This window comes from Malus sylvestris, chromosome 15, assembly GCF_916048215.2.
Source record: "Malus sylvestris chromosome 15, drMalSylv7.2, whole genome shotgun sequence".
Classification (NCBI taxonomy): Eukaryota; Viridiplantae; Streptophyta; class Magnoliopsida; order Rosales; family Rosaceae; genus Malus; species Malus sylvestris.
Window position 1 is genome coordinate 18,212,541 of NC_062274.1, and position 25,607 is coordinate 18,238,147.

A 25,607-nucleotide genomic window follows, 5' to 3' on the forward strand; every position below is an offset into this window, starting at 1 on the left:
CCCAGTGTCATGCAGTAATCATCAAAGGTTTGAGACGTAAATTCACCAACGTTATCAAGTCGGATTGACTTAATGGGATAATCTGGGAAATGTGCTCGCAACTTAATTATCTAAGCAAGAAATCTTGCAAACGCTACATTTTGAGTAGATAAGAGACAAATATGTGACCATCGGGTAGATGCATCAACCAAAACCATAAAATATCGAAATGGCCCACAAAGTGGTTGAATAGGCCCACAAATATCCCCTTGAATTCGTTGCAAAAATGATGGGGATTCAGCATCAACCTTTAGTTGTGATGGTCTAATTACCAACTTTTCTTGGGAACAAGCCTTGCAAGGGTTATCATTTGAGACATCAATGTGTCTGCTCAATAATGGATGTCCAGTAGAGTTGGTAATGACTCTACGCATCATGGTAGATCCTGGATGACCCAAACGGTCATGCCAAAGCATATAAACTTTTGAATCAATGAACTTCTGGTTCATGACAGTATGTGCCTCAATTGTCTTTATGTATGTATAATACAATCCACTCGATAAAACATGCAACTTCTCCAATATATGTTTCTGGGTATCATTAGAGGTAATGCATAGATATTCCACATTTTCTGCACTTTTTGTTTCAATGTGGTATCCATTTAGACGTATGTCTTTAAAACTCAACAAATTTCGAGTGGATCGAGTATCATACAACGTATTTTGTATGAACAATATTGTTCCATTTGGTAACATGATCTGGGCTTTTCTTGAGCCTTCGATTACATTTGATTGCCCTGATATTGTTGTTACCTTTACTTTTGCAAGTATCAAGTTCGAGAAATACTTTCGATCTCGAAATATTGTATGCGTGCTTGCGCTGTCTGCAAGACAAAAAATCTCCACCATTACTCTTGTTTTGAGAATAACCATAATTTTTATACATGCTCTCTGAGTAATGGAAATTATAGTTAAAAACAGTTTATTCATACTGGAATACTACTTTGAAAATGCAAGCATTAAATCACAAGTACAAATAAAAAGAGTACATCAAACATAATTGATTTAATTGGACCCAAACACTTCATTAACTCTTTCCATAATGAAGTCTGAAACATCCAGGTGGGTTGTGTTCAATTGTCCTGATAAATCGAACACTGGATCAGGTATATCTGTATGTATAGCCTAGTCGAGGAAATTGGTCTCGACACCCTTCTCATTGAGGGAGGCTTGATACAGATCCACCAAATGTTTTGGGGTACGACAGGTACGTGCCCAGTGCCCATTGCCACTACACCTATGGCAAACTCCTTTAGGATTTCTAAGAGTGTTCATATGAGCTTTACCTTTCTGGCGATTTGCATTTTTAAAGCTCGGGCCTGTATTATGCCTTAGAACCTGGTTGTGAAATTGGACATCATGGTTATTGCCTTTTTGGCCTCGTTTATGGCCACGTCCTCGTTTGTGATTATTGTCATGAGAGGATGTGGTATTCCCTTCAAGGGAATCAACATTTACTTTTGGGAATGGTGCTGATCTAGTAGGTTGGGACTGATGATTCTTCATCAGAAACTCATTGTTTTGCTCAGCTACAAGGAGCACAGGTATCAACTGGTTGTACTGAGTAAAGCCTCGCTCTCTATATTGTTGCTGCATGAGCACGTTAGAGGTATGAAAAGTGCTGAAAGTCTTTTCCAACATGTTTTCCTCAGTAATGGTTTCTCCACAGAACTTCAACTACGAGGTAATTATGAACATAGCATAATTGTACTTAGCCACCATCTTAAAGTCATGGATCCTTGGGTGAGTCCACTCATAACGAGCCCTCAGAAGAATCATCGTTTTCTGGTGATTGTATCTATTTTTCAGTGTCTTCCAGAAGATTAATGGATCTTCAACCGTGAGGTACTCGCTATTCAGTCCCTCATCAAGGTGGCGACAGATAAAGATCATGGCCTTTGCCCAATCTTGAGAAGATGCACTGTTATTCTCCTTAATAGTTTCTCTAAGATTCGCTGCCTCCAGATGAATCTTGGCATCCATTACCCAGGTAAGGTAATTCTTCCCAGTAATATCTAGGTCAACAAAATCAAGTTTTGCCAAGTTCGTCATTTTCTTTTCTTAAAGAAAAATGAGGTGTGTAAGAACTTGCAATATTATGTATTCTGGAGAAATATATTGTTAGAACTTCTGGTTATTACAAATTTTTCATTTTGATCTTCAAGCCAAAATGATAAGCACTCAAAACTTCAAGCTTGAGATTTACATGATGAATGAGGAGGGCGATTGTACTGCACCATTCTCATTGAATAGCATATGATGGACGATTATTCCGCACCACTCAAGCAGTAGAAATTTAAATATGCAGAGCAGGGTGGGTGATTATACCACACCACCTAAAATTGCAATAAAATTAAATAGCAGACAAATTTAAATATGCAGGGTAGGATGAGCGATTATACCGCTCCATCTAAAATTTGCAGTAAAATTAAATCTGCAGTCCAAGATGGGAGATGATACCACACCATCTTTGATTGCAGCAAAGATAAATAAACATTGGGTTAGAAATTAAGAACTGCACCAAACAAGAAATCAAAGATATAAGTAATTGTTATGTTGAGAAGTAAAAGTAGGCATGGTGCAAACAATTCTTCACGAGGGTATATCCAGCAGTGAGGCAAAGAAAGAAGAAGAACTGACACACCTCGACCTGGAAAGGTCGAAGCATGCTGGCCATCACCGTGAGGTGACGTAAACATAAGGGTAAGTGATGCAAAAAGTGAATAAAATTGAAACTAATTAGAACTAAACAATGAAAGAGTGCGCAATCGTGGGGTGAACCCACTACAATTATTCAGAGCGTAATAGACAGTGAGACAACAGAAGAGTAGTCAAAATAACTAAAGTACACTTATTACATAACAGTGATAAGTTTGTACGTCTAAAATAGAAAGAAATGTTAGAACTGCCAAGATTCCTCGAATGCCACAAAGAGTACAATTATCTATGTCCTGGAGGGGCGAAAAACAAAGTTAAGTGGGCCAGCAAAACAATGCTTATATGAAAACCTTTAACTTTGAAAATACTAACCCATCGCCGTAAAACAAGTATAGTTTCCTTAAAACATACTACTCAGGTATATAAATGATAATTCGATAATATTATAGTAGTATAATAACCAGGAATATGCCAAGTAATGATGTATCAAATGCCATAATAATAATCATGTGATAATCAAGTATAGCTAAGTGTTCATCCATCTAAGCTGACACACAAGTTCAAACATATAATTTATGACACGAACAAGATTGAGTGTAATCAATATGCTCTAGTACTACGATCACGTGAAGGCTGGTGCAGAAGCACGGTCACATACAAGTGGGATTGCCTATTGCAATCTACCCGACATGACTGACACCTAACTTGGATCCAAGGCGAGCGAACGGTGCGATGTGAACATACACGTGAAGGACTGGCCCTAGCCTGGGGCGAGTACTAACACCGGGGAGCAGTAAGATGAGCATGTACAATTATATATATATAAATGTCATGACAGTAATATCCCAACCATATAGCAGCATTTATCACAATTAATATCACTATAACAATACTTGGCAAAATAAGCGTAAAAGTGAAGTAAATACGCATTTATGAAAACTATAAATATGTATAGGTATAAAAACAAACTGCCCACTCACAAATACGTTGCTGGGTCAAAGCCCCCGAGCCTAGCTTGGCCTCGTAAATCCTCTAGATAAGTTTCCCCTATATGTGAAATAATATAAATAAAACCCCCATAGTTTGCTCAAACCTAGGGTTTAAATATATGAAATCGATCTACTCGACGACACGGACACACACGTGTCGACCACACGCCGACCGGAGGCCAGACGAGCCATCACGGGCCGCCCAAAGGGGTTGCACAAACTGGTCCGCGCCCCCACGCTCCTGCGAGTACAGACGTACTCGCCTTCCTCGTGATTTTCTGTAGTTTTGCAGATTTTTGGGCCAACTTTCAAAGCTCCTAACGAGCTCGTTTTTAACCAGAAACACTTCTACAAAAGCCAAATTAAAGCTAGGAATGTGATGTATCGATCCCATTTCACAGAAATTTCGAAAACGGTCCGTGTTATTCAGGAATTTGGCCTGAAAATGGCCAAATGACCACGGTTGCAGATTTCCAGAAAACAAGAAATTTCTTCCTAACTTCTAGAGTTGATTTCTAACTCGTTACTTAACCAAACTCAGTGATTCAAAAGCTATTTTGAAGTTAGGAATATAGAGAACAAGTTTGTACCTAATAAGAGTCCAGCTGTGGTTGAGGTTAACTGGAAAAATGGGTTGAAAGTGACCAAATGATCTCGGTCCTTGACTTAGAAACGTGCAGATTCTTCTTCTCGAGTTTTCTAGGTAAAATCATACATTCAAAACACGAACAAGAGATCAATATCAACCCATAGAATTGAAATGAAGGCTCTAAGGGTTTCTCGAGGCTTACCTAAGCCGTGAATGGTCTGAAAATCGTAGAATCGAGACTCATCGAGTCGGACCTTCTGAGTTGGTGACTCAAAACTCGTCTAAACCAGATTTCAAGGACATGATTGTGATCGTGGGACTGAGATGAGCACAATGGTGTAATTTGTGAGTTCAATCTACGAGCTTTGAAGCTCATTCATGGCGTTGCAGAGAAGATGGAGTATACGGGAGGGAGAGAAAGTTTCATTTTTTTTTTCCTTTCTCTTGGATTCTGATTGGTGGACAGAAACGAGGGAGAAGATGGGATGTGATTGGTTGCTAGAGTGTATGGGATTGGTTGGATGAATAATGGAGGGGATGCACGAGTACGATAAAAAAGGGAATCCAAAGGATAGGATTTTAGATTCCCTACAGTAAAAGGAAATCAAAATATATCCAAAGTAGATATTTTTACATTTTAAAAGTCTACGCCGACTCATACTAGCGTGTACAATTTAAATGTGATAGCGAGAAATAAAATGAAAGTGATAAGAATACATCTAGGTCACTTGCCAATAAGGGCATAATCGTCAAATTACATACTTGGGGAGAAATTACATATGAAAATTAGGGACAGGTCGTCACAAGAACAGTAAAATCCTTGAAGGAAACATTTTTTTCTTTCGGCGAAGAGAAATGAGAAATGTTTTAGGGTTAGAGAGTCGTGCTGATAACGTGTTATAAATAGGCAAAAGTTAGAGAAATAACATTTACTAAGAGCGAGAGCAAAACGGATGTAATGTATCACACTGTTTTGTTTATTAACTATAACAGAATGATTGCAGGTAAAAGAGAAATAGGAGAATGCAGAAAATATTCTAACTTATCTTTCTTCTTTTATTGCTTTTGTATCTGTGTGTTTTGAACACTCGTAGTGCTCTATTTATATACCAACTACCTTGAAAACTTACAAAAACTTATTATTTAGCATATAAATCTTTACTGTATACATGTGGGAAAACATACCTACTGTTTACAACACATGAATAGTATTTCAATTATAAAAAAAATAATAGGTTCGTTTGGAATGCTTTTGAATGACTAAAATCACACTATCACTCGTCAATGCACTCATTATAAAAATAAGTGCGTGAATAGCACTTTTTGGATGAATCCATTGTATTCTCCGCACATAGACGATGACTAATCCCTTAAGCCAGGTCGGATCCCATTCAGGGGGCAAGCTCTCCCAACGTCAAACGAGCCCAATGTTTTCCCTTGCCAAATTGAAATACTAGTTTATAATAATTTTGCCAATGTGCTAGACTTTAGTTATTTTTTAATTGTAAAAGGTTAGTTTTTTAAATAGAAAAACTAATGAAAATGACTTGAAAACTTTGAGTTTTAACGATAAGAACAAAATAAAATGTAAAGTGAATAGTATCATGATTGACTTTTTAGTGTAAAAATATGGTTTTTCGTTAAAGTGAACAGTACCGAGAGCTTTTTGTTAAATTCCCTTTTTAAATACAATGATATAATTATATAGGAGAGTTAGCTAAACCAAATGGTTTGATTCTTGTTTTTTTTTTTTTTTTTGTCAATTTGATTCACATGAACAAACTCACAAAGATCAGTATGATTTTAATTTTTAAAAATCATCGACTAATCAAACCAAACCGCATACATATAATGTTATATTTACTAAAAAAATTGTTACATGCTCTACGAGCCTTATGATTTTTTTTTTCTTTTCTTTTAGCGTGACTTTAGGGAGTAGCATTGAATTCATGAATTTAAAAATCAAGCACTTTGAGTTAAAGAGAATAAAGTTTGAGACTTTGAGTTGTGCGATTAAGTATTTTGAAGTTGTGAGATTAACAATTTACTAATGAACATTTTATAAATTGACATGTTTATAAATTTGATTAATACTCTTCCAATATAGCTATGTAACTTCAACAAATATGTTTTCCTAGTCACCAAATAATCAAGAAATACATGTTAACCCACTATTGATTCCGTATTAGTATTTTTTATTCCATATTAGTATTTTTAACTCGACCAACTGACTTAACTCATAATATAATTCACAAATATCTATTTATTTATTAATTTGGACTAATCAAGAATCACAATTTACACAGTAACACCTCGCTCAACCAAAATGGCTCTATAATGTAAAATTATACTTTTACAAATCAAAACTCCAGATCATCCCCAAAAAGGTAGAGCAGTCTCTCAACGGCCCAGCTGGGCTGCGATCTGCTGTGATCCCAGCTCAGGCTCTGTATCTGCGATGGCGTCAGCAATGGAGTCCTGCAGAGCGGGCAAGTCTTGTGATTATCCTCATCATGATTATCATGATGGTGGTGCTGACGATGATCATCATTGTACTCGAGCCACCTGTCAATGCACTCGGTGTGGAACACGTGGCAGCAGTTCCGCATCTCCCTCACCTCGTCCCCCATCTCCAGCTGGCTCAAGCACACCGCGCACGTGTCGCGGTCGCCGCCGCCGTTGCTTCCGTAATTCCCTCTCCGCTCTGTGATTTCTCCGAAGGTGGTCTGAATCAGACAGTCTCTGATCAGTTGGGTAGAAGCGGAGGAAGAAGAGGAGCACGATTCTTTATCGTACTCCGCCGGTAGGAAATCAAAACCCTCCTCGGCGGTGGAGGAAGCGGAGGAGGAGGAGAGTGTTTGTCTGAATCTGAGCACCCAGAACACAACCCATCTCATCAAAGCAATTACAAATGCCGCTTTGTACAGTACGTGGCTAAGTATCAAGCCAGACGAGGACGAGTCGTCGAAGACGAAGAAACCCATCGGATCAAATCCGAGCAGCGAAGAAACCATAGGAAGGAAGAAAAATGCAGAGCAAGCAGAGGAAGAAGAGAAGAAAAGCAGAGGAGGAGGAGGGAGGAGGAGGGAGGAGGAAAAGGGGAAGTGCTCAATGGCATCCAGCTGCTTTATAAAGAGGTGGGTTTGTGTGTTGTGAAGTGGAAGGATGATGCGTGTGGGGTCCCGTTTGCTTTTATGCTTTGTGACCGACTGGCTGACTGGTCACCGTTGTCGTTTGATTCGTTATTGGGGGATTGATTTGTGCGTTTCTGAGTCAGTTGGAAAGGTCGGTGGCTCATTGGTTTTAAATAGGTTGGATTATGTTTGGTTTTGTTGATTAATTAGAAAGATTAGGTAGGTGGAATTAAAATATAGGTTTTGTAATGCATCATCATTAAAGGTAAAGCATGTGGATCTGATCATAAGATTACAACTAACTTTTTTCCCTTTTTTTTTTCTTTTAATTTCGCCCCTTGTTTATATACCTGCTTTGATGACCAATTGTGTGATAAGATGGGTAGGCAAGTGTCAACTCATTGATCTGTTGTGAAATTCACTTATATCAGAACCTTTATTAAAAGGGAATTTTACTTTTAATTCACTTATATCAATGTCTTAATTCGAAAGGATTTCTATGTTTTAAAAATTGGGAACCGGATTCCCTCCGGATCCAAATAAATTGAACTCTATCATCAAATGATCCGAGTCATTGAAATTTGATCCAACGGATACAAACAGGGTTGCCCTCTAAAAGTTATAAAAATTGTAGCAGTTTGATTGAATTTCAATGGTTCGAATCATTTGATTATTGGACTCAATTCCTTTGGGTCCGAAGGGGATCCCGTTCCTAAAAATTGGAAACAAGTTGTGGGACTCATTATACAGTGAACTTGAATGATTCAAACCGTTTATTTTGTAAGTCCTCATTTGATTGTCATAATGAAATTTTAATGTTTGTTAAAACATAGTGCTGTTCGATTTCTTTGAATTCATTCAGATGCCTCAAATATTTTCAATTTGACTAATATTTTGCAAGAATGATTTGTAAAGTGCAACTTAAAAAATAGATAGATCAGATTGTTGAAGTTCGATGTGGAATGGTCCCATAATTGGTTCCCATTTTGACCTAAAATGGGAATACCTTTGGATAAAGGGCCTGCACTTATATTAACGACTGACAATCACTCAAACTTTAGTATTTGACATCTACATGGTTGTCTGTTAGCCATTGATGCATTGTAAAATCAACTTACATCAATAGTTGACAATTATTAATAGTCACTCACATGTACGTCCATGATCACTAGTGGTTGATAGATTATGAGACCCAAATCTATAAACCCAATTAGATTGACCATTGGCAACCATACAAGTGCTTGTGTGTGCAATTAACATCGATGACACATATGACAGTCGTCTATCGATGCATTTTAATACTCACTTACGTCAACGACATGAACTATCAATCACACATCTGTTAATGCGTAATGAGATTCACGTACATCGTAGCTGACAATCGCTTTGTCATATCGATTTCTTGTGTCATTTACAATCTACTATTGAAATTCAAGAATACACAAGTGGATACATTTTTTCTTATGATAAATAGCTTTTTCATGATACGTGAGCATGACTCTTTGCAATTTGCATGTTTGATTACCACCTTTGATGCACCATATCCTAGTCGCATTCCACCAAGGTACAACAGTTCTTCCAAATTCCCCTTTACTTTTCACTGCAATTAGCGATAAGAATGCACCCCACATATGATCGTTGCTTTATTGCTTCCATCCTCACAAGTCACAATAAAAGTTGACTAAAGCCATTTACCAAAGAAAAAGTTGAGCAAAGTTTATGATGCCATATGATTCAGCAAATACCAAATACCATAGCCGCAAAAACTTTATTGCATAATTCGCATCAATACCCAGGTTAGTGTGATCCCCCCCTCCCCTATCACAAACAGAAGTTGATATTTCCGATGCCATCGGAGAGATCTCTTGACACTCCAAAAATGTAGCATTGTGCCCTTTGCCAGGCGTATCATATATAACAATATATAACAGAAACCCATCAGGTAGTTTGTCAAAAAAACTTCTCGAGCGGAAACAAATGACTTGCACACGTATCTTAAAAATGGTTATACATCGCTCAATACAGTCCTCACGGTCTTCTATTTTCTTCCATCTTCTGTCGCATTTTGTATTGGAGAGTGGCGGGAGCACAGTCCAATGGTGTTTCCCCTGTATGTAAGAAGGAACCAGTCAAGCGTGACCAAGTGATGCAATATGTGAGCAAAAGTTGCCTACTAGCTACTAAAGTGTTATCGGCTATAATCCAAATGTGAGGGAAAGAAAAAGTTCATCTATGACTCAACAGAACAACATTGATACTTATATTACTTTTCTTTCATCTATGACTCTACAAAACAACATTGATATTTATGTTACTTCATCTAAACAGGTACCCGCTGCATGCACCCCACTTCCAAGGGGGTACGCTCCACGCTGGTAAGACATGCACCTTTATGCAAGGGGTAAGACAACTCATGATGGTGTCTTGTATTCGGGAAGCAAAGTGCACTTATTATCACCACCTCTCATATCCCAGCTTTTGGGCAGATGATAGGAGAGATTCACCAAAAGAACAACCAGATAGATACAAACTAGGCTAAATGAAGCACAATTCGACCATTCAAACACAAAAATTTATGTCGACAGGACATTCCCCACTCATGCCTTGTTAATCTTTATTAGCTACCTTACAAAATAAAGTTCAACAACAAATTAAAATCTAAGAAAACTGGGGAAAAAAATTACCCTGTGCATTCTTGTAGTCCAGGCTTGCTCCACCATCCATGAGGGCAAAAACAATCTCAGTTTGATTAAAGACTGCTGCCTGACATTAGTGTCACAAAAAGAAATATAAGCCCTGGAACCATTGATACATGCACAGACACAACAGAGAGAGAGAGAGAGAACATACTAAATGTAGCAAAGAAAGTCCTTGCTTGTCATGGTAATTCACATCAACACCCTGCCAAAATGAGAGTGTTACATAAAACCCACCTTTTAGATATTAATTTTACTCTAGCTGTTACCTCACTCAGAAGCTTCTTGACGGCAGCAACGTCACTATTCTTTATAGCTTCTCTCATACCCTAAAAATGCACATAAAGAAGTAAATCTAGAGGCAACTAAATTTCTTCTGGATGACTGTACCTTTGGTGACTAAATAGAAAACTTAAAGTTATACCTCCCCATTGGCTTGATAATCTGTCTGGGTTTTATCAGAAATTCCGTTGTTCGCTTGACCAAGATTGAAGACAGAACTGCAAAGTTTATAAAAATAATTACAGACCATACACAGTGTACTTTGGCACCAACATCCCACATTGCCAGTCCACAGTTAAGCATAATGCAAAAAAAATATTGTTTACCAACATCAATGAATTAAAGTTTACAGAAACAAGTGGATGGAATGGCCATTATAGAATGGCTACAATTTCTGAATAGAACTGCACGTCTACATTGTGAACTTATCACACAGAAATCACATAGTAAATCAAGATTCAACTATCAATATTATCCATTACGTCAGGCCAGGAGTTTCAGATATGGCAAACAAAAACCTAGAGGCAACCAACCTCTGCTTGCTGTTAGACGTGGAAGCTTTGGGTTTTAAAGCAGTTTCTGTCTTCTTCGGTTTTGGAGTCGGTCGAGGAGCAGAGGTGGACATGGTTTTGCTCTGCCACAAACAAAAATATGACCTTGAGACAAATACAAGGTGCAGAACAAACGTCCAAAGAAATGGAAAATTTATACCTGCAAGGGAGCTGCATCCACGGATGGTGCTGGCGCTTCACAAATACATAAGGGCATTCCACACTTGCAGTCTGAAATGGCTGACACAGGCTGACACTGTACAGTTGGTTCAGCCTTTGGATCTATATCTGCATCAATGTCCAATCTAGAAACTGAAGCTGTTACACCATCAATTCCATCTGAAGAAGCTTGTCCGTCACCTTTGGTAGTTCTGTGCAAAAACAAAATCCAAAATCACCTAATGGTAGAAAAGATTTTTCTTTTTTTTTTTTTCAAAGAAAATAAAAGGAAAAATAACTGAGAGAAGAAGAGCAAAGGAGAAGATGACTCCCAACCATAGCAGTTTGGCGTGGGGTAGCATATGTAGGCATTATTACGAAAGTAAACAATATCAGAATGGAACACGGAATAGGGTGGAAGCTTGTAAAGTGCTCAGCATTCTTCACGAAGCATACTTTTTGAGCAGTAGGGCAAAAGGAAAGAGTAAGAAGTACAAGTGTACATGAACAACTACACACACTAGAGGAAGGCATGGCATGAATCTCCATATGTAAATATGATATACAAATGAGTACACCTGCATGATCCTTTTCAGGTTCGTTAGCCAATTATTGCCACTAAAGCACCATCACCCCTGGAGAAACCCAAACACTGAAAGGGGATTTCCTTTCCATGATTCCATTACAGCTAACTCTGAAGGCTTAGTAATATTTTATTACCAACTACTTAACAGACCAGTAGCCCTTGAATGTTTAATGAAAGAAATAAATGCCACCTTTAGAACCAAAGCAATGAGATGTAACCCGAACTGTAGCTTTCTACCGGGAGTTGCCATCTGTGGCAACTTCCCTTGAGTTTCTATTTCTAGTCGTCGACTGCTTAAATTGGTTGTTTGCAAGCTTAGCTCAACAAGATCAATTAAGTTTTAAAAAAATAGGATTTCAAGAGTCTTCAGGCTGCAACCAGTGAGTCATTTCCATCATCAATCAACTCTAGCAGTGACAGCAAGAACTCACAAACATCACAGACAGACAATATATATTTAGAATAATGCTAGGTAGACCAATTTTTTTGACCAAATTTGCAAACCATGTGATGTCACCAATAGGAAATAAGCACGTTAATCAACACTTGAGTAATAATCCAATTATCAACAACCACGTCATTTAATTTATAAAATTTTGTTTAAATAGATAGTCTCCCTAGCATTACCCTTAGATTTATAATGGATAGGATGAATGAAAAACGCCAAAACAGATATAATATACAATTGAACAAGCATGTATAGAAGTATGTGCATTGTAAAAAGTTCAATGAGGAGTAATTTACCGAGAGGAGTCATTGAAACATTCACTGCAAACTCTAACGGGTGAATAAATGCCAAACTGTGGTAAAGCCTGAGATTGCAAAAACACGATCACTAATGAAAAGTTCATCAATTGGAAGCTTTGCTGCAAAGATAAACAAAGCTTTAAGGAAAACAAACTCACCATTTGGTTTGCCGAGTGTTCGTGGCACAACGTCCGCCCACAAGACCGGCAATGATGCTGCATAAATCATAAGCTAAAGCGCATCAACTGCGCTGAATAAACTACTCCAAAAATAGTAACTTTAGTTATAACTTATTAGCATTTGGGTTCATTAACTCTAAAGTTGCTTGTGACAATCACAAACAAGAAATGCTGAATGCTTAAGTTGGATTCGAAGGTTGTATCTTGCAGCAAGATGATCAATCAATAATACCAATTGAAAAAAAAAAAAATCCCAGTTTTAGATCATCATAAAAGAAGCATCATGGGCATAAATATCAAATTTTCAGCTCTGATCTTACCCAATTGGGAAAATTTTAACTAAAACTCTAAACTTTGAGATCCCAATAAAGCATGGGAAGCCATGGCAGTGGAAATTATGTAAAGGGATCCTTCTGGATTCGATATGAAAGAGAAATTAAATAAAAGGGTACTCCTAAATTAATCAAATTCCATTACTTTCTAAAAGAAAAGAAAAAATCGTCGAGAGAGAGATGGGTACCCGTCGCCTGAAAGCGTTAAAGCTGCATTTGCAGACGTCGCAGCGCGGAGCTTCTTGGAACGACGGAGGCTCCATTCACTCGCGTGCAAATTGTGGATCGATTTTTTATACAGACCGAGTCAATCTTCAATTTTCATGACTTCCTCCACCATCGAGCTCCGAGCACCTCCATTTTTCTTTTCACTCGGATTTTTCTTTACCCGGCAGATTTCGGGTTACCCGCCGAGTTTGGCTTCCGGGTTTTTTTCTTTTCCTTTCTTTTACTTTAGTTTCAAAGGATTAAATTTGAGAGATAAATGTTAAATAATCACAACCGTCCAGTACAGTCAACGTGTTGGACGGTGCAGATCATCTGCAGATTCATTATTAATTTTCAAATGATAATTGATCTTTTGCAAATTATAACATGTGATTAAAATTGTTTTGTTCTTGTTAGGTGATAGAGATTAATGAGATCGACTAAAAGCGTCACGCTTACTATCATTTTTTTTAGAGAGCTCTTAAAATAATTTTTAATTTTTTCAGTTAAAATTCAACTTTTAAATAAAGAACGTGATTTGACTGCAAATTGTTCTAATCAAATCATTAAAAGTACATTATGATGTTATTGGCACTAGGTAAAAAACACATTTACACTCTTAAAGAGGATATTTTTTCTTTAATTTTTTAGTGAATAAGAAGCTACGGATTAGACTGGTTTAAATGAGGTTTTTAAATTCCGTCTGTAATTTGCATTTACTATTTCTTACTCTAGCCGTTTTTTTTCTTAACAAGATGGATAAGGTAACGCAAGTCAAATTAGCTTTAAAATAACTTTTTTTAAGTGTCAATTTCAAAATCTAAGATGGTTTATAATAAAGTGAATGTTCAAGTTAAATAAGTAAGAAAAAAGCAAAGTAAATAAATGCTAAAGAGACTCTCAAAAGTGTGAGACTCTTTATGAACTTTTTGTCAATTCATGTTTTTTGCATATTTTTCGTGTTAATATTATAAAATATTATTAAAAAAACATGAAATGTCGAAAATTCTATAAAGAGTTTTACTTTTAAAAGATATCTCGTAGCATATCTCAAGTAAATAACATTTTATACATGGGTAAGATTTTTCCCCAAGAAAGCAATAACCCAATATATTCAAGCATTTCACTAGACCTGTAAATAGGTCGGGTTTATTAGGTTTGGGTTGGGTTCAATCTGACCCGTTAAGTTAATGGGGTCATCCGAACCTAACCTGTTAAGCTAACTGGTCACTCGAACCCGACCCGTTAAGCTAACGAGTCACCCGTTAACAATTATTATTATTATTATTTTTTTTGCATAGAGTTTATTTTTTGTTGTTAAGACTTGACTAAAATTACTAAAACATCCTCAACTAACGTGTGTTAACGGGTCTAATGGGTTGACTCAAAGTGACCCGTTATTAACGACCCAACTCGTTAAACATTCACCAAAATACTAATATTAACATATAGGATCGAATCTAGTTAACGGATCAGGTCCACATTTAACCTCACTGGGAACATTTCCCATCAATACACATCATTAGAAAGTAGAAACATATTTGTGACCACACGATCGTATGTGGTCACGATAACATCAACGGCGACGTATAGCACACTCCAAACGCCAGGGCATTGTCGTTAACGTTTTGAATTGTAGGAAAGCATCTGGACTTTAAACACGTGGGGAAATTAAAAAAAACATGGTGAAAATTAATTAATAATTGGGAGAGAGGTTGAGTCGGCCACCGGAAGACGCGGCCTTTTTTATGATTTGTTTTGTGCTTCTCTATAGTTTCTGTGAAAGTTGTGAAGCAAGCAACAAACTGTGAGGAAAAAGAAATGGAGGAAAAAGCAGAAGTTGGTTGTGATCTGAAGCTTTCAGAGATGGAGAAAGAAATGGTTGCCCAAAACAAGCCAAACCAGACAGAGGATGATCTGCAGAACATCAGGTGATCTCAAATTTATGAATAAATTGCAAATTTAGAAACTTATTTTTGTTGGGTTTTTTTTTCTTCCCTTTTTTGTTTCGAGCGATATTCTAATTAATTTAAACTACGAGAAGGGTGACTTCGAATTTGGGTTCGCTACGAATTATGGGTATGAAAAGGGTTTGGAAAGAAAGGGTCAATCTTTGACTGAAATTTGGGTTTAGGAGGATTTTGTTTCTGTGGTTTGGAACAAGATATTTATTTTGTGAATTATTGGGGGTTTTATTGCAAAAGACAAGAAATTTCAGCTGCACTAGTTGTAATTATCTGGTTTTAGATAAGGTCAATTTGGATTTGTGTGCCCCCGCGGTTGCAATTTTCAGAGTAGTACTGTTCATGTTTGTTTTCCATCGGATTTTCCAACGTTGTTTAGTTTGTTGTGTAGCAGTTTGGAAAAATTAATGTGATTTAGTTTTTGATCTGGCGTGTTAGTTTTATGATGCTGGTAGATTGTGTTTGTGCTTCATAATTTTATTTTATTTTTTTGTCAAACGATAGATTTTGTTAGATTAGGTAATAAAATAGCCATCGATGGGTTCGAATTCATGCTGTCATGCAAGGCTCAACTTCTTTGTTAGATTAGGTATTAGAATAGCCACCAATGGGTTCGAATTCATGCTGTCATGCAAGGCTCAACTTCTTTCCACCACTGTGCTTCATAATTTTGGGTTGGCAGGAAATTGGATCTTTGTGGTGCTTTCTGTTTTGGAAACAAGAAATTAAGGCAGAATATATAGCAGATTTGGTTATTATGTAATTCTGTTTCTTTTAACTGCAACTCTAGATTTGGGGCTTGTTTGCTTCTGTCAAAAGCGCATCTGCTAGAAGTGCTTTTATGAACTTGGCTGCTTTTGGAAGAGTTAAATGCGCGTCCGACTTGGTTTGGCAACTTGGCAGTTCTTCCCCAAAAAAACATCAAATTTTTTATAAAATTCAAGTGTTCGTTAAAATGAGCTTCAATGACCTAGAGACAATTTTAAGTTTTTTTTGACAAAAGTAGTCAAAAGTGCTTCTACTTGTCAAAAGTTCTTTTAGCCTTGCCTTGCACTTTCTTAGGCTCACATGAAATTTGGTTTGTCGTTGTTCTTTATGTTTGAGTGCCAGGAAAGGACCATCTGCACTAAACATTACCAGTCCTGCTCCGGCTCAGCTTACCATCTTCTACGCAGGGAGCGTTAGTGTGTTTGACGCAATTACTGCAGAAAAGGTAGGTTCTTTTCTGTCCATAAATAACGTAAGCATTAAGCAATTTGCATCTAACTCTGTCATTTACATACTTGAGTATTTCTGTACTGATGCACTTAAATGCGTAATAGGTTCGTGAACTTATGCTTATTGCTGCTGCTGCTGCTGCTGATAAGAAGACCAGTGATGTGAAGAATACTGCGACAAGCGGTCCTCCAAGTCCACTGGTTCGTACAGGGTCGTCCTCACTGCAAAACTCTTCTGCTCCTGGTTCACCAGTTGTCCAGCCCTACCCTGATCAGAAGAGTTCCACCAGCAAATTGGAAGCTGGTAAGAATTCAATACTTCACCCAAGACGTAGTAACGTCGATGCAATAATTGTAAATTCCTTAACAAGATTATTAATGATGGCTTCATGGTTCCCACTTCATTGTTTCTGTTGGTTCAGGGTTTCCCATTGCAAGGAGACACTCTCTTCAGCGCTTCCTGGAGAAGCGACGTGACAGGTACCCCTTTCCAAATCCTGTGATGGGTTTTCATTTTGTCACCGTGGCCATCTAAGTTTGCACATCGATTACTGTGTTTTTATTGTTCTGTGTTCATTCTTGCAGGTTGGTCAGCAACAGTCCATATCCTACTTCGCCAGCAACACCGATGGACGACAGCGCAAAAACTAATCCGAGCAATAACGCTTCTCCGGGTGTGGGTTGCTTCAAACAATCTGCCATGGTTCAGGAAGAAACTCAACCAAGTTCGGTTGCCTAGCCAGCTTGAACTTCTATGATTCTATCCTATTTTATGTCTCAGCATATGTGTAGTAATTTCGCAAAGACGACATTTAACGAGTGACTGTTGTGTTTAAATTGCCCGTTCGTGCAATCGGGTCCGCGCGTGTATACATCATCCGTCGATTGAAACAGAAAACCAACCCTGAATGACAGATTGGTGGTCAACGATGAATTCCGTGTTTGATTGGTGACGAAGACTTTGTGAACTTGTTACCCCTGTTTATGCCGAGGCGGTTCGATTGTATTCGTTATATTACATTGTAGACTTGACTATAACAAATGACAAACTATTTGTGTTCCCTTGGTCGTGTGATGAACATGAAACTGCTTGTTATAATAAATCCCAGTTTGAACACCATTGTCTTGGCTTTGCATTCTATGGCACCCGAAATGTATATCAATCGACCTCGATTCGGCAGTTAGTGTTGGAACCAAATTTGCAGAGTTAGGCACGGTGGCTGAACCTCAAACTAAAGTTCCGGTGGGAACTTGTACTGTATGAGTCCCCACTCGAGCGGTTCAGCCACGATCTAAACAAGAAATTCTTATCCACGAGGTTAGGCAATGTAGAATTCAACCACAAGCAATTTTCACAGCCAACAAACTGCCTCTTTTACTCTGGAATAATAGGAAATACTGGAAGGAAACACATGCACAAGCAGATGAGGGAAGCATATAAAATTAACAGCGAGTAATCGTCGATAAAACATATGAAGTTTCAAGCACCACATATTACAACACAAAGAAAGATCCAAAATACCATACGGTAAACTCACATTTATTACCGTCTAACTTACATTCTGCGTTTTCAGTGTGCGCTACGCAGAATTCCATGTAAGTAGCCACCGGTCATTACAAGCGACACAAGTGATACAACGCCGGCTGGAAATACCTTCCCTGACTTCTTGAAACGAGAACCCATCACTGCTAGGAGGGCAGCAGACAACCCTGGAGGTAGGAGAAAATGAAATTTGGTAAATTAGTTAAGGTTGAACAAAATCAAGAAATTCAACTGCACTTGCAAAGAGCCAAAAGGGATAATCCAAGAATTGTCCGTACTCTGCGGCATCAGACAATTGAAATATGTCAAGCAAACATAATCTACCAATCAACTACTGCAGCAACTATCAACATAAGTACATGAGATGATTGCGACGATCACTTACCAAGCCCGATAGATGATGCAAACACTGGTCTTACGGGAAGCTCAGTAGAAACATAAAAGAGTAAGGCCGCTGATATTCCCCCTGCCAACAGTGACTTCTGGCTGCCACTCTTCAAAAAGCCCATAAGGCCACCCACTGTCAAAAAAGCAACGGGGCATCAATAAACTGATATGTTCCTAGGGATAATTGCTATCCATGAGATAATTATTTGATTCCCAGGATTGTTGTCTTGGGACACAAGAAGCTAACTGGAAGTTTAAAACTAAGCAGGTACCTCGAGTACGAAAGACTTAGTGACATTTGGAAGATACTGGACTGTAAAGCTTCTCGAACTAAAAGAAAAAATTGTAGACCAGTTAAAAAAACTTCGAACTCGCAAACACAAAAAGTCTTCCTATGGGAACCAACCATATCTATAACCCGACCTATATTGCAACGCTACTAAAAATCACCTATAAACTTGCAAATACACATTACAACGAGAATCCACAACTCCGTAGCCGGATCAGAGATCACCAATAAATCGGAAACCAACCGTTATACTATTCGACATCAAACACGAAATGCTTTACTCCCTTTGACATTACAAGCACAACTCAAGGCCTAGACACAAAATTTAGCGACAATCGCAACAACCCCACAGGCAAAATCAAAGTATTCTTAGGGGTGGAAAAAATTCCCAAAATACCGAAATTTCGGTATGGGAATCGGGATTGTCTTCTCAATATTTCAATATTCCCATACCGAACCGAAATATATATTTTTAATTATTATATATATACACACACACAGATAATAATATATATAAATCATGTTGGCACGATAATGAAAAAATCATGTTACTTTATTTTTCATCCCTGCAACTTAAAGATATGAAGGATTATGATATGTGTTATGTGTCATTCTATTTCATTGATAGGAGTCACCTTTACTGGAAGTAACACAAACACCAGTGTCAAGGTTGTTGAAGAAAGTAGAGAACATAAACACAGGAAGTGTAATGAGTATTCCACAAAATCACAAAAAGGTATATAACTTCTGTAATAGGTTTGCCTTCTAGTGTATTCTTAAATGGTAAAACAACTATGTTCTATACGTTATAAACTTATAAATGCATCTCAGTACTAAAAAAGAAGATATCATATAAAACTTATCCGCAGTTGCACCGGTGGTTGTTTAAGAGTTTAATGTTGCCTACTGATATCGTTTGATCAATTCATGCATTATTCCTTCTACCTCCTCAACTTCATGCCAGGTAACTCATCGGAAGTATGAAGTTGAAACTAGTAATGGAAGATCAATCACAAAACGAAGGAAAACAAGAAGCACAGTAATGTTTGAAGTATATACTTGATTATTTCAGCAAAAATATAACAGCTATGAGAATTGGGAATACAGAATCACCAAAAGCCCAAAAATATTTCGGGATTCCCAATTGTCCTGAAATACCGAAACTATTTCGGGATTCCCGAAAATTGGATTCCCAAAATTTTGGTTTGAGATCGGACTTGAAATTGGGAATACCGAAAATTTCGGTTTGGAAATCGGGACTAAGGTTTTGGTTCGGTATCCCATTCCGAACCACCCCATTCTCTACCTTCCTAATCAATTTTACAAGATAATCAGAGATGTTAACTTTAAATTTTACAAGCTAACCAAAGATGTTAACTTTACATTTTACAAGATAATGAAAGATGTTAACTTTATATTTTACAAGCTAATCAAAGACGTTAACTTTATTATTTACAAGCTAATCAAAGATGTTTACGATTCGAAAGCAAAGGAATTTGATTGATTACCTCCAACAAGGGCAGCATATCCTAGGGTTAGTTTCTGAGACATCGACATCCCTTTCTTCTTGATCTCTTCAGGTCCCTCCTCGCCCTCCCCTTTACCCTCACTATTATCACCTCCACCTCCACCCCCTCCGCCGCCGCCGCCTCCCCTACCGCCAAAATCACCCCCACCGTCTCCGCCGCCGGCAACCGGTTCGATACCGATATCCTTGATTCCCGAATCAACAGTGAATATGGTGGTAGTTTTGGTGTCGGAAACCACTCCAAGCTTTTGAATCGACGTGGTGTAGCTCAAACCGCGAGATGCTCCGAATCCGTGAAAGGTGAGATTGCTGTTGTGCTGCAGGCTCCTAGCTCCGCCGCCGGCGAGGGGAAGAGAAATGGCGGTGTTGTGGAAAGCTCCGATTTTAGGGCGTAGGAGGAAAAGGGAGGTCTGGGAAATGCACAAGTCTGCCATATGCGTGTGAGCTTTTTTATTTGGTTTCTGGATTCTTCGTGTGGCTTTAGGTTTATTTCCTCCTTTTTTAACCTTATTGACAATAAATCGTGGGCACTACATGCTACTCCACGTTGCATGTCCAAAGAAGAAGAAAATATTTGAACTTTTATTGCAAATTGTAATCAAATGGATGAAAAGGAGGAATATTTTGCTTTTCTTTAACAAAAAATTTAAAAAAAATCCTTTAGGAGAACGCTAATGACTCGTTTATTTTCTATATAATTGAATTGAAGATGAATTAGAATTAAATTTATGTTAAAAGTTGTTTACTAAATCATTTAGAATCGAGTCATTTAGTATTACGATCTAATTACACACAAACCCTTAAAATTTTTGTGTTTTCACAAAATCCCTTCATGTTTTGCACGTATCACAAACACTCCCTACCATTTTAAAATCATTTCACAAAACTTTTTCTGTTAGGACTCCATTAGTTTTACGCTGACATTAGCATAAACTAATTTAAAATGACAAATCAACCTCGTGTAGCTATTCCAGTTAGAAATATAGCATCACACTTGTAGCCGAACACTCCAATTCGGCATTCCCCTACATTAAACAGACCATCTTTTTTCGCTCGGTGCTCTCCTTATCCTTCAATTTTCTCTCGTTTGCTCTCACTTGCTGTCACTGCCTTGCCAGCCAAACATACACCACAGAATCAAAATTCGAATTCAACTCACAAAACGAATGAAATCCATTGAAGTTGGAAAAATCCACCACTGTTTTTCGCCATTGGAGTTGAAAAAAATGAAGCCCTGAAGCTGATTTCGTTAATGATATTTGCAAAATATTGCAGAGGTGGAGTCTACCAATTGCAATTGCAATTCGAAAATAGTTAAAACTTCTCCATTTTCTAGGAACACAAGCTGATCTTCTACGTAAAGGCCCAATCAATAAAATTAGGAGAGGCCCATTAGGCCCAAGATGAAGCTTCCTCACCAGTTCCACTAGAACAAACCTCACACGCCCACAGCAAATCACAAACGAAATCAACACATCCTGCTTCCCTTTCCGCCAAATCTAATCAACTATGCAGCGTTCGAAATCCCGCCAATTCGATCCCTGAACCGGTGCTGAACCAAATCATGGGTCGAAGAATCATGGAATGGGCTGCCCGGTCCGATTACATGGGCGGCATTCCGAGGAAGATGGTGATCACGGCGGTGGGGGGTCTGGCGAAGGCCGTCGTCTCCCTCCTCAACTCCACCACCGTCCACAATGCCGACACCCTTCTCCGTCTGGTCCGGTCTCGGCCTAATGGGGTCCCACTCGTCACTGTCAGCAACCACATGTCCACCATGGACGACCCCTTTTTGTGGGGTTTCAAGGGGTTCCCCAGCACTGATGCGAATTTGGCGAGGTGGGTTTTGGCCGCCGAGGACATCTGCTTCAAAAATTCAGTGTTTTCTTACTTCTTCAGACTTGGTAAGTTGAATTTGGTTTCATTTCTTTGTTTGATTTGGGGGTTTTTGCACATTGTATCTGTTTTTTCGAGGTGGGATTTGTTTTTGATGTGCTGATTTGGTCAGGGAAGTGCATTCCAATTACGCGGGGTGGCGGCATTTATCAAGAACACATGAACGAAGCTCTTGAGAGATTGAGTGAAGGTTCATGGGTAATCACTTCTTAATCTTATGTTAACTGTTCTAGTTTCTGCTTAATGGGTCAGTCTAGTTTCACTAACTGAGCACTAGTGGGAGATATTCAATCATTGTTCCTTAGACTGTGAATGTGCTGAATTCGATGACATATGTCATGCTGTAGATATCACTCACCTGAGTTTTTTATGTAAAGTTTGGAACTTTTGGGGCTGATGCCTTCTTCAGTTGTAGTTTGTGAAATGGAATGTTACCTTATAGACTCAAGTAATTTTGAAAAAGTTGTTTACTTGTGCTGTAAAGTGTATATCTATGTGAAAGCTTTAGTTATTTAAATTCAAACTTTTGGATCTCTGATGGGCAGTTGCATACATTTCCTGAAGGAAAAGTATACCAGGAAGATGCACCTATAAGACGATTGAAGTGGGGGGCTGCTAGTCTCATTGCTCGTGCTCCTGTAACCCCTATAGTTTTGCCAATTGTTCATACTGGGTTTGAACAGGTAATTTTCTTTTCTTAGGATTCTTCCTCTTTATCTTGACATTTGTTTCTTTTAAGATTTTGACTAGATTGCTATTAGATTTTAGTGCTAAAGATGGACACCCCCCCCAACCCCAAACTCTTCCTAACGAAATGCGACTCTGACATGTTTTCTTAACAATGCATTATTTACAACAGTATCACAAGCTATCTGATTGAATATTCTTTTTCAATTCCTTATGAGATGTATGACGTGAACCTGGGTATTAGTTTCATCCATTTAACACGATGGTCTCCTTGATTGATTCTGACTTCCATTTCGTTGTCTCTCTCTATCCAACATACTCTTTGTCATTTGTATTCAGGTTCCGATCAATTGACTGAAAACTTTAGCCATAACATTGTAACCTGACATCCAAATGGCTAGCTGTGTAGTTTTGGGAATGATTGCTTCACAGAATATCGTTATAGAAAATTTCAGCTTTACATCTTTTTGGGGATATTAGAATTTCAGTGTGCCTAAAAAGCTTATGGATTTGGTAGTTAAAACTGTTTCTGTTATGCATTCAATATGTCATGAAAAAATTGCACTACTGACGTTTGGTTTATTACATATGTTGACATTACCTAAGGTGCACCAGAAGATCTAGTTAAATTTGCTGATATCATGAACTTCTGCTGTGCTATTCAATGATTTTGTCCACTTTTCGTTATGCATGTCTTACTCTTTGTAAGTCCTGCACAATGATGTAGTTAACTGGAGCTATTCATATCGCATAACTTTATCGTTTATCCATTTACAGAGAAAGTAAAAATACGTATAAACCTTACATTTTTGTGATCATCTTTTGTTTTTGGTTATTTTAACTTTACCAATACAGATCTTTTGCGACCCATTTGTTCAACATTGCTCATTTCCCATTTGCTACTATTTAAATTCCCAGGTGATGCCTGAGAAGTTTTATCGTGGTAAAAGGCCTCCGTTTCCGTTATGGAATAAGCACATTAAAATAATAGTTGGCGAGCCAATGGAATTGGACCTTCCTGAAATGAGGCGGATGGCAACCTCTCTGTCTCGTAATACATCACATTCTACTCTAGGATGGCCAAGCACCTGCCCTGGTGGTTTGGACGAGGCAGCGCAAAAACATCTGTACAGTGCAATTTCCGAGAAAATCCAAAATGTCATGGAGCGCTTGCGGCTGTTTGCTAAAAGTTTTTCAAAGTCCAAAGATCAAAATCTTTGCAAGCATAAGTAATCTTTTGCGGTATGTCCAACAGTTGGAAAATTGCATTTCAACCACCTTGAGATATACTCCTAAACGGGAAGCGGATGCATCCCTTTACTCCAGCGTTCAATCAGCGAGTTCCGGTTCTATCCAAGTAACAGGATCCTGCCGGCTTCATTCTACGTCATGCAGTTGAATAGTTAGTAGTTAATTTACAAAACTTGTATTGTTTTATGAGGTTCGTTTGTATCATCGTCCATTTTGTAGTTGATTTTACGAACCATTCTTGTACCATTACTTCTTGTATGTTACAACATAAAAAGGATCGAATGACTTCAAATTCTCCTCTTATTGTTACCATGTGTGCAAATTTTTCGCCACAAAACTTAATGCAATAGCGTTATAAAATTCATACAACCGATCCCACAAAGATACGGTTGTTGTAGTATTTATATGTTTGGAAACGAATAACTTCAGAAAATTTGCATCGTCGTCTTTTTTTTTTCCTTCAAATTCTATAGTGATACTAAAAGCTACAACAAACCTTGATCTTAAACTAACTAAAGAAGATGTTTTTATAAAGGGGAAAAAGAAACAAGTGCGGGCTCATTTCACATGTTGCTCTACATTTCGACCAAACTTTTGTTGTTGCTGCACATGCTTTGTAGGCTTGTCCCAGATACAAGTGATAGAATGTACGTTGGATACTAAGATACATGGAAATTGATCCGCCTAAAAAATTCGGACACAAAACTTACAACTCTTAATTACTTAAGCTACAAGTTTTTTAGAGTCACTGCAAAACTAACAACTCTTAATTATTTGAACTCTAAGTTTTTTACCGTCACCAGACAATATTTAGAAAATGGAGATGAACTAATGATAACAGAACAGGTTAGGTGGTTTCAAAATGCGAGGATTAGGGTTGCTTAAATTAAAAGGTACCATCATTGTTGGAGGGAAAAACATTGTTGCCTTGATGGGATTGGAGACCGTGAAGTGCTTTGCTGTCTCAAAGCAGAGCAGAAAAGGACCTTCTCTCTTTACCTGCCGCTATAAATAATTTGGTGCAGTGCAGTCGGTGGCTTTTCTTGGTCGTTCTCATTAGGCCCATTTGTATGTGGGACTTGCACACTCCTCCTCAACTTTCTCATGATTTCCCTTTAATGCAACTTAAGCTCCTTAATTTGTTCACCTTTCTGGGTTTTCATTGTTTGTTTTTGCCCTTTACAACATTTTATATAGAACGCCCTCTTGGCCGCGTTCGTTAACAAAGAATTCATGGTTCCTCACTTTTAATTTTATTGTTAAGAGTTGAGATCAAAATTGAGTGATTATGCATTTCTTGATTACCTGGTGACCATGAGAACATATTTGTGATATGAAAAACATAAATTTAATAAATTATTCTATAAATTCATATATCTAATTTGTGTTGCTAAGCCAGTCAAGTGGCAATACTCGTGAGTTGTATAATTGTATTAACTCTTGTTCTACATTTGGCATGAGGCGGCAATGCCGGCTAGCTTCTTGAGCAGTCATCATCATATGTTGGCATAATTTGGCTTTTCCATACAGCAAAGCAAGGTACTTTGCATAACCATTTTGTATAAATATAAATTAGTATAGGGATCCAATTTCCTTGGTTGAAAAAAAGAAGTCGATGAATGTTAAAGATGCAGGCTCCACACTTAGATGTATTTTGGGGCATGTCACCAACCTTCTAAGACATGGGGCTATTCATAT

At 38.0% G+C, this 25,607-nt stretch overlaps 5 protein-coding genes across 6 annotated transcripts; 2 read left to right on the plus strand and 3 right to left on the minus strand.

The window, feature by feature from the left end:
• Positions 1-6,519: 6,519 nt before the first annotated feature.
• LOC126601233 (brassinosteroid-responsive RING protein 1-like) lies at positions 6,520-7,394 on the minus strand. Its single transcript, XM_050267914.1, has one exon. It carries the CDS (start codon positions 7,286-7,288, stop codon positions 6,635-6,637), a length of 654 nt encoding a protein of 217 aa, XP_050123871.1. The 5' UTR covers positions 7,289-7,394; the 3' UTR covers positions 6,520-6,634.
• A 1,894-nt stretch (positions 7,395-9,288) lies between these two features.
• On the minus strand, positions 9,289-13,373 carry LOC126605435 (uncharacterized). Its single transcript, XM_050272839.1, has 10 exons — positions 13,129-13,373; positions 12,588-12,644; positions 12,427-12,494; positions 11,098-11,308; positions 10,920-11,020; positions 10,529-10,604; positions 10,374-10,433; positions 10,259-10,309; positions 10,093-10,171; positions 9,289-9,516 (listed from the first exon to the last, which is right to left on the minus strand). Exons 1-10 carry the CDS (start codon positions 13,201-13,203, stop codon positions 9,437-9,439), a joined length of 858 nt encoding a protein of 285 aa, XP_050128796.1. The 5' UTR covers positions 13,204-13,373; the 3' UTR covers positions 9,289-9,436.
• Positions 13,374-14,804: 1,431 nt separating this feature from the next.
• On the plus strand, positions 14,805-17,445 carry LOC126603220 (protein TIFY 3B-like). The gene is made up of 5 exons (XM_050269992.1): positions 14,805-15,078; positions 16,222-16,324; positions 16,434-16,632; positions 16,751-16,808; positions 16,914-17,445. The coding sequence occupies exons 1-5, from the start codon at positions 14,969-14,971 to the stop codon at positions 17,065-17,067; spliced, it is 624 nt and encodes a 207-aa protein (XP_050125949.1). The 5' UTR covers positions 14,805-14,968; the 3' UTR covers positions 17,068-17,445.
• A 308-nt stretch (positions 17,446-17,753) lies between these two features.
• LOC126603219 (protein FATTY ACID EXPORT 2, chloroplastic-like) lies at positions 17,754-20,616 on the minus strand. Of its 2 annotated transcripts, none has more exons than XM_050269990.1 (3): positions 20,056-20,591; positions 18,257-18,391; positions 17,754-18,038 (listed from the first exon to the last, which is right to left on the minus strand). In XM_050269990.1, the coding sequence occupies exons 1-3, from the start codon at positions 20,507-20,509 to the stop codon at positions 17,899-17,901; spliced, it is 729 nt and encodes a 242-aa protein (XP_050125947.1). In that variant the 5' UTR covers positions 20,510-20,591; the 3' UTR covers positions 17,754-17,898. The 2 variants fall into 2 exon arrangements, with proteins under 2 accessions (XP_050125947.1, XP_050125948.1); XM_050269991.1 differs by lacking the exon at positions 17,754-18,038 and adding an exon at positions 18,531-18,588 and having other exon boundaries at positions 20,056-20,616.
• Positions 20,617-21,497: 881 nt separating this feature from the next.
• LOC126603218 (N-acylphosphatidylethanolamine synthase-like) lies at positions 21,498-24,218 on the plus strand. The gene is made up of 4 exons (XM_050269989.1): positions 21,498-21,979; positions 22,084-22,169; positions 22,517-22,654; positions 23,577-24,218. The coding sequence occupies exons 1-4, from the start codon at positions 21,640-21,642 to the stop codon at positions 23,889-23,891; spliced, it is 879 nt and encodes a 292-aa protein (XP_050125946.1). The 5' UTR covers positions 21,498-21,639; the 3' UTR covers positions 23,892-24,218.
• Positions 24,219-25,607: the final 1,389 nt, after the last annotated feature.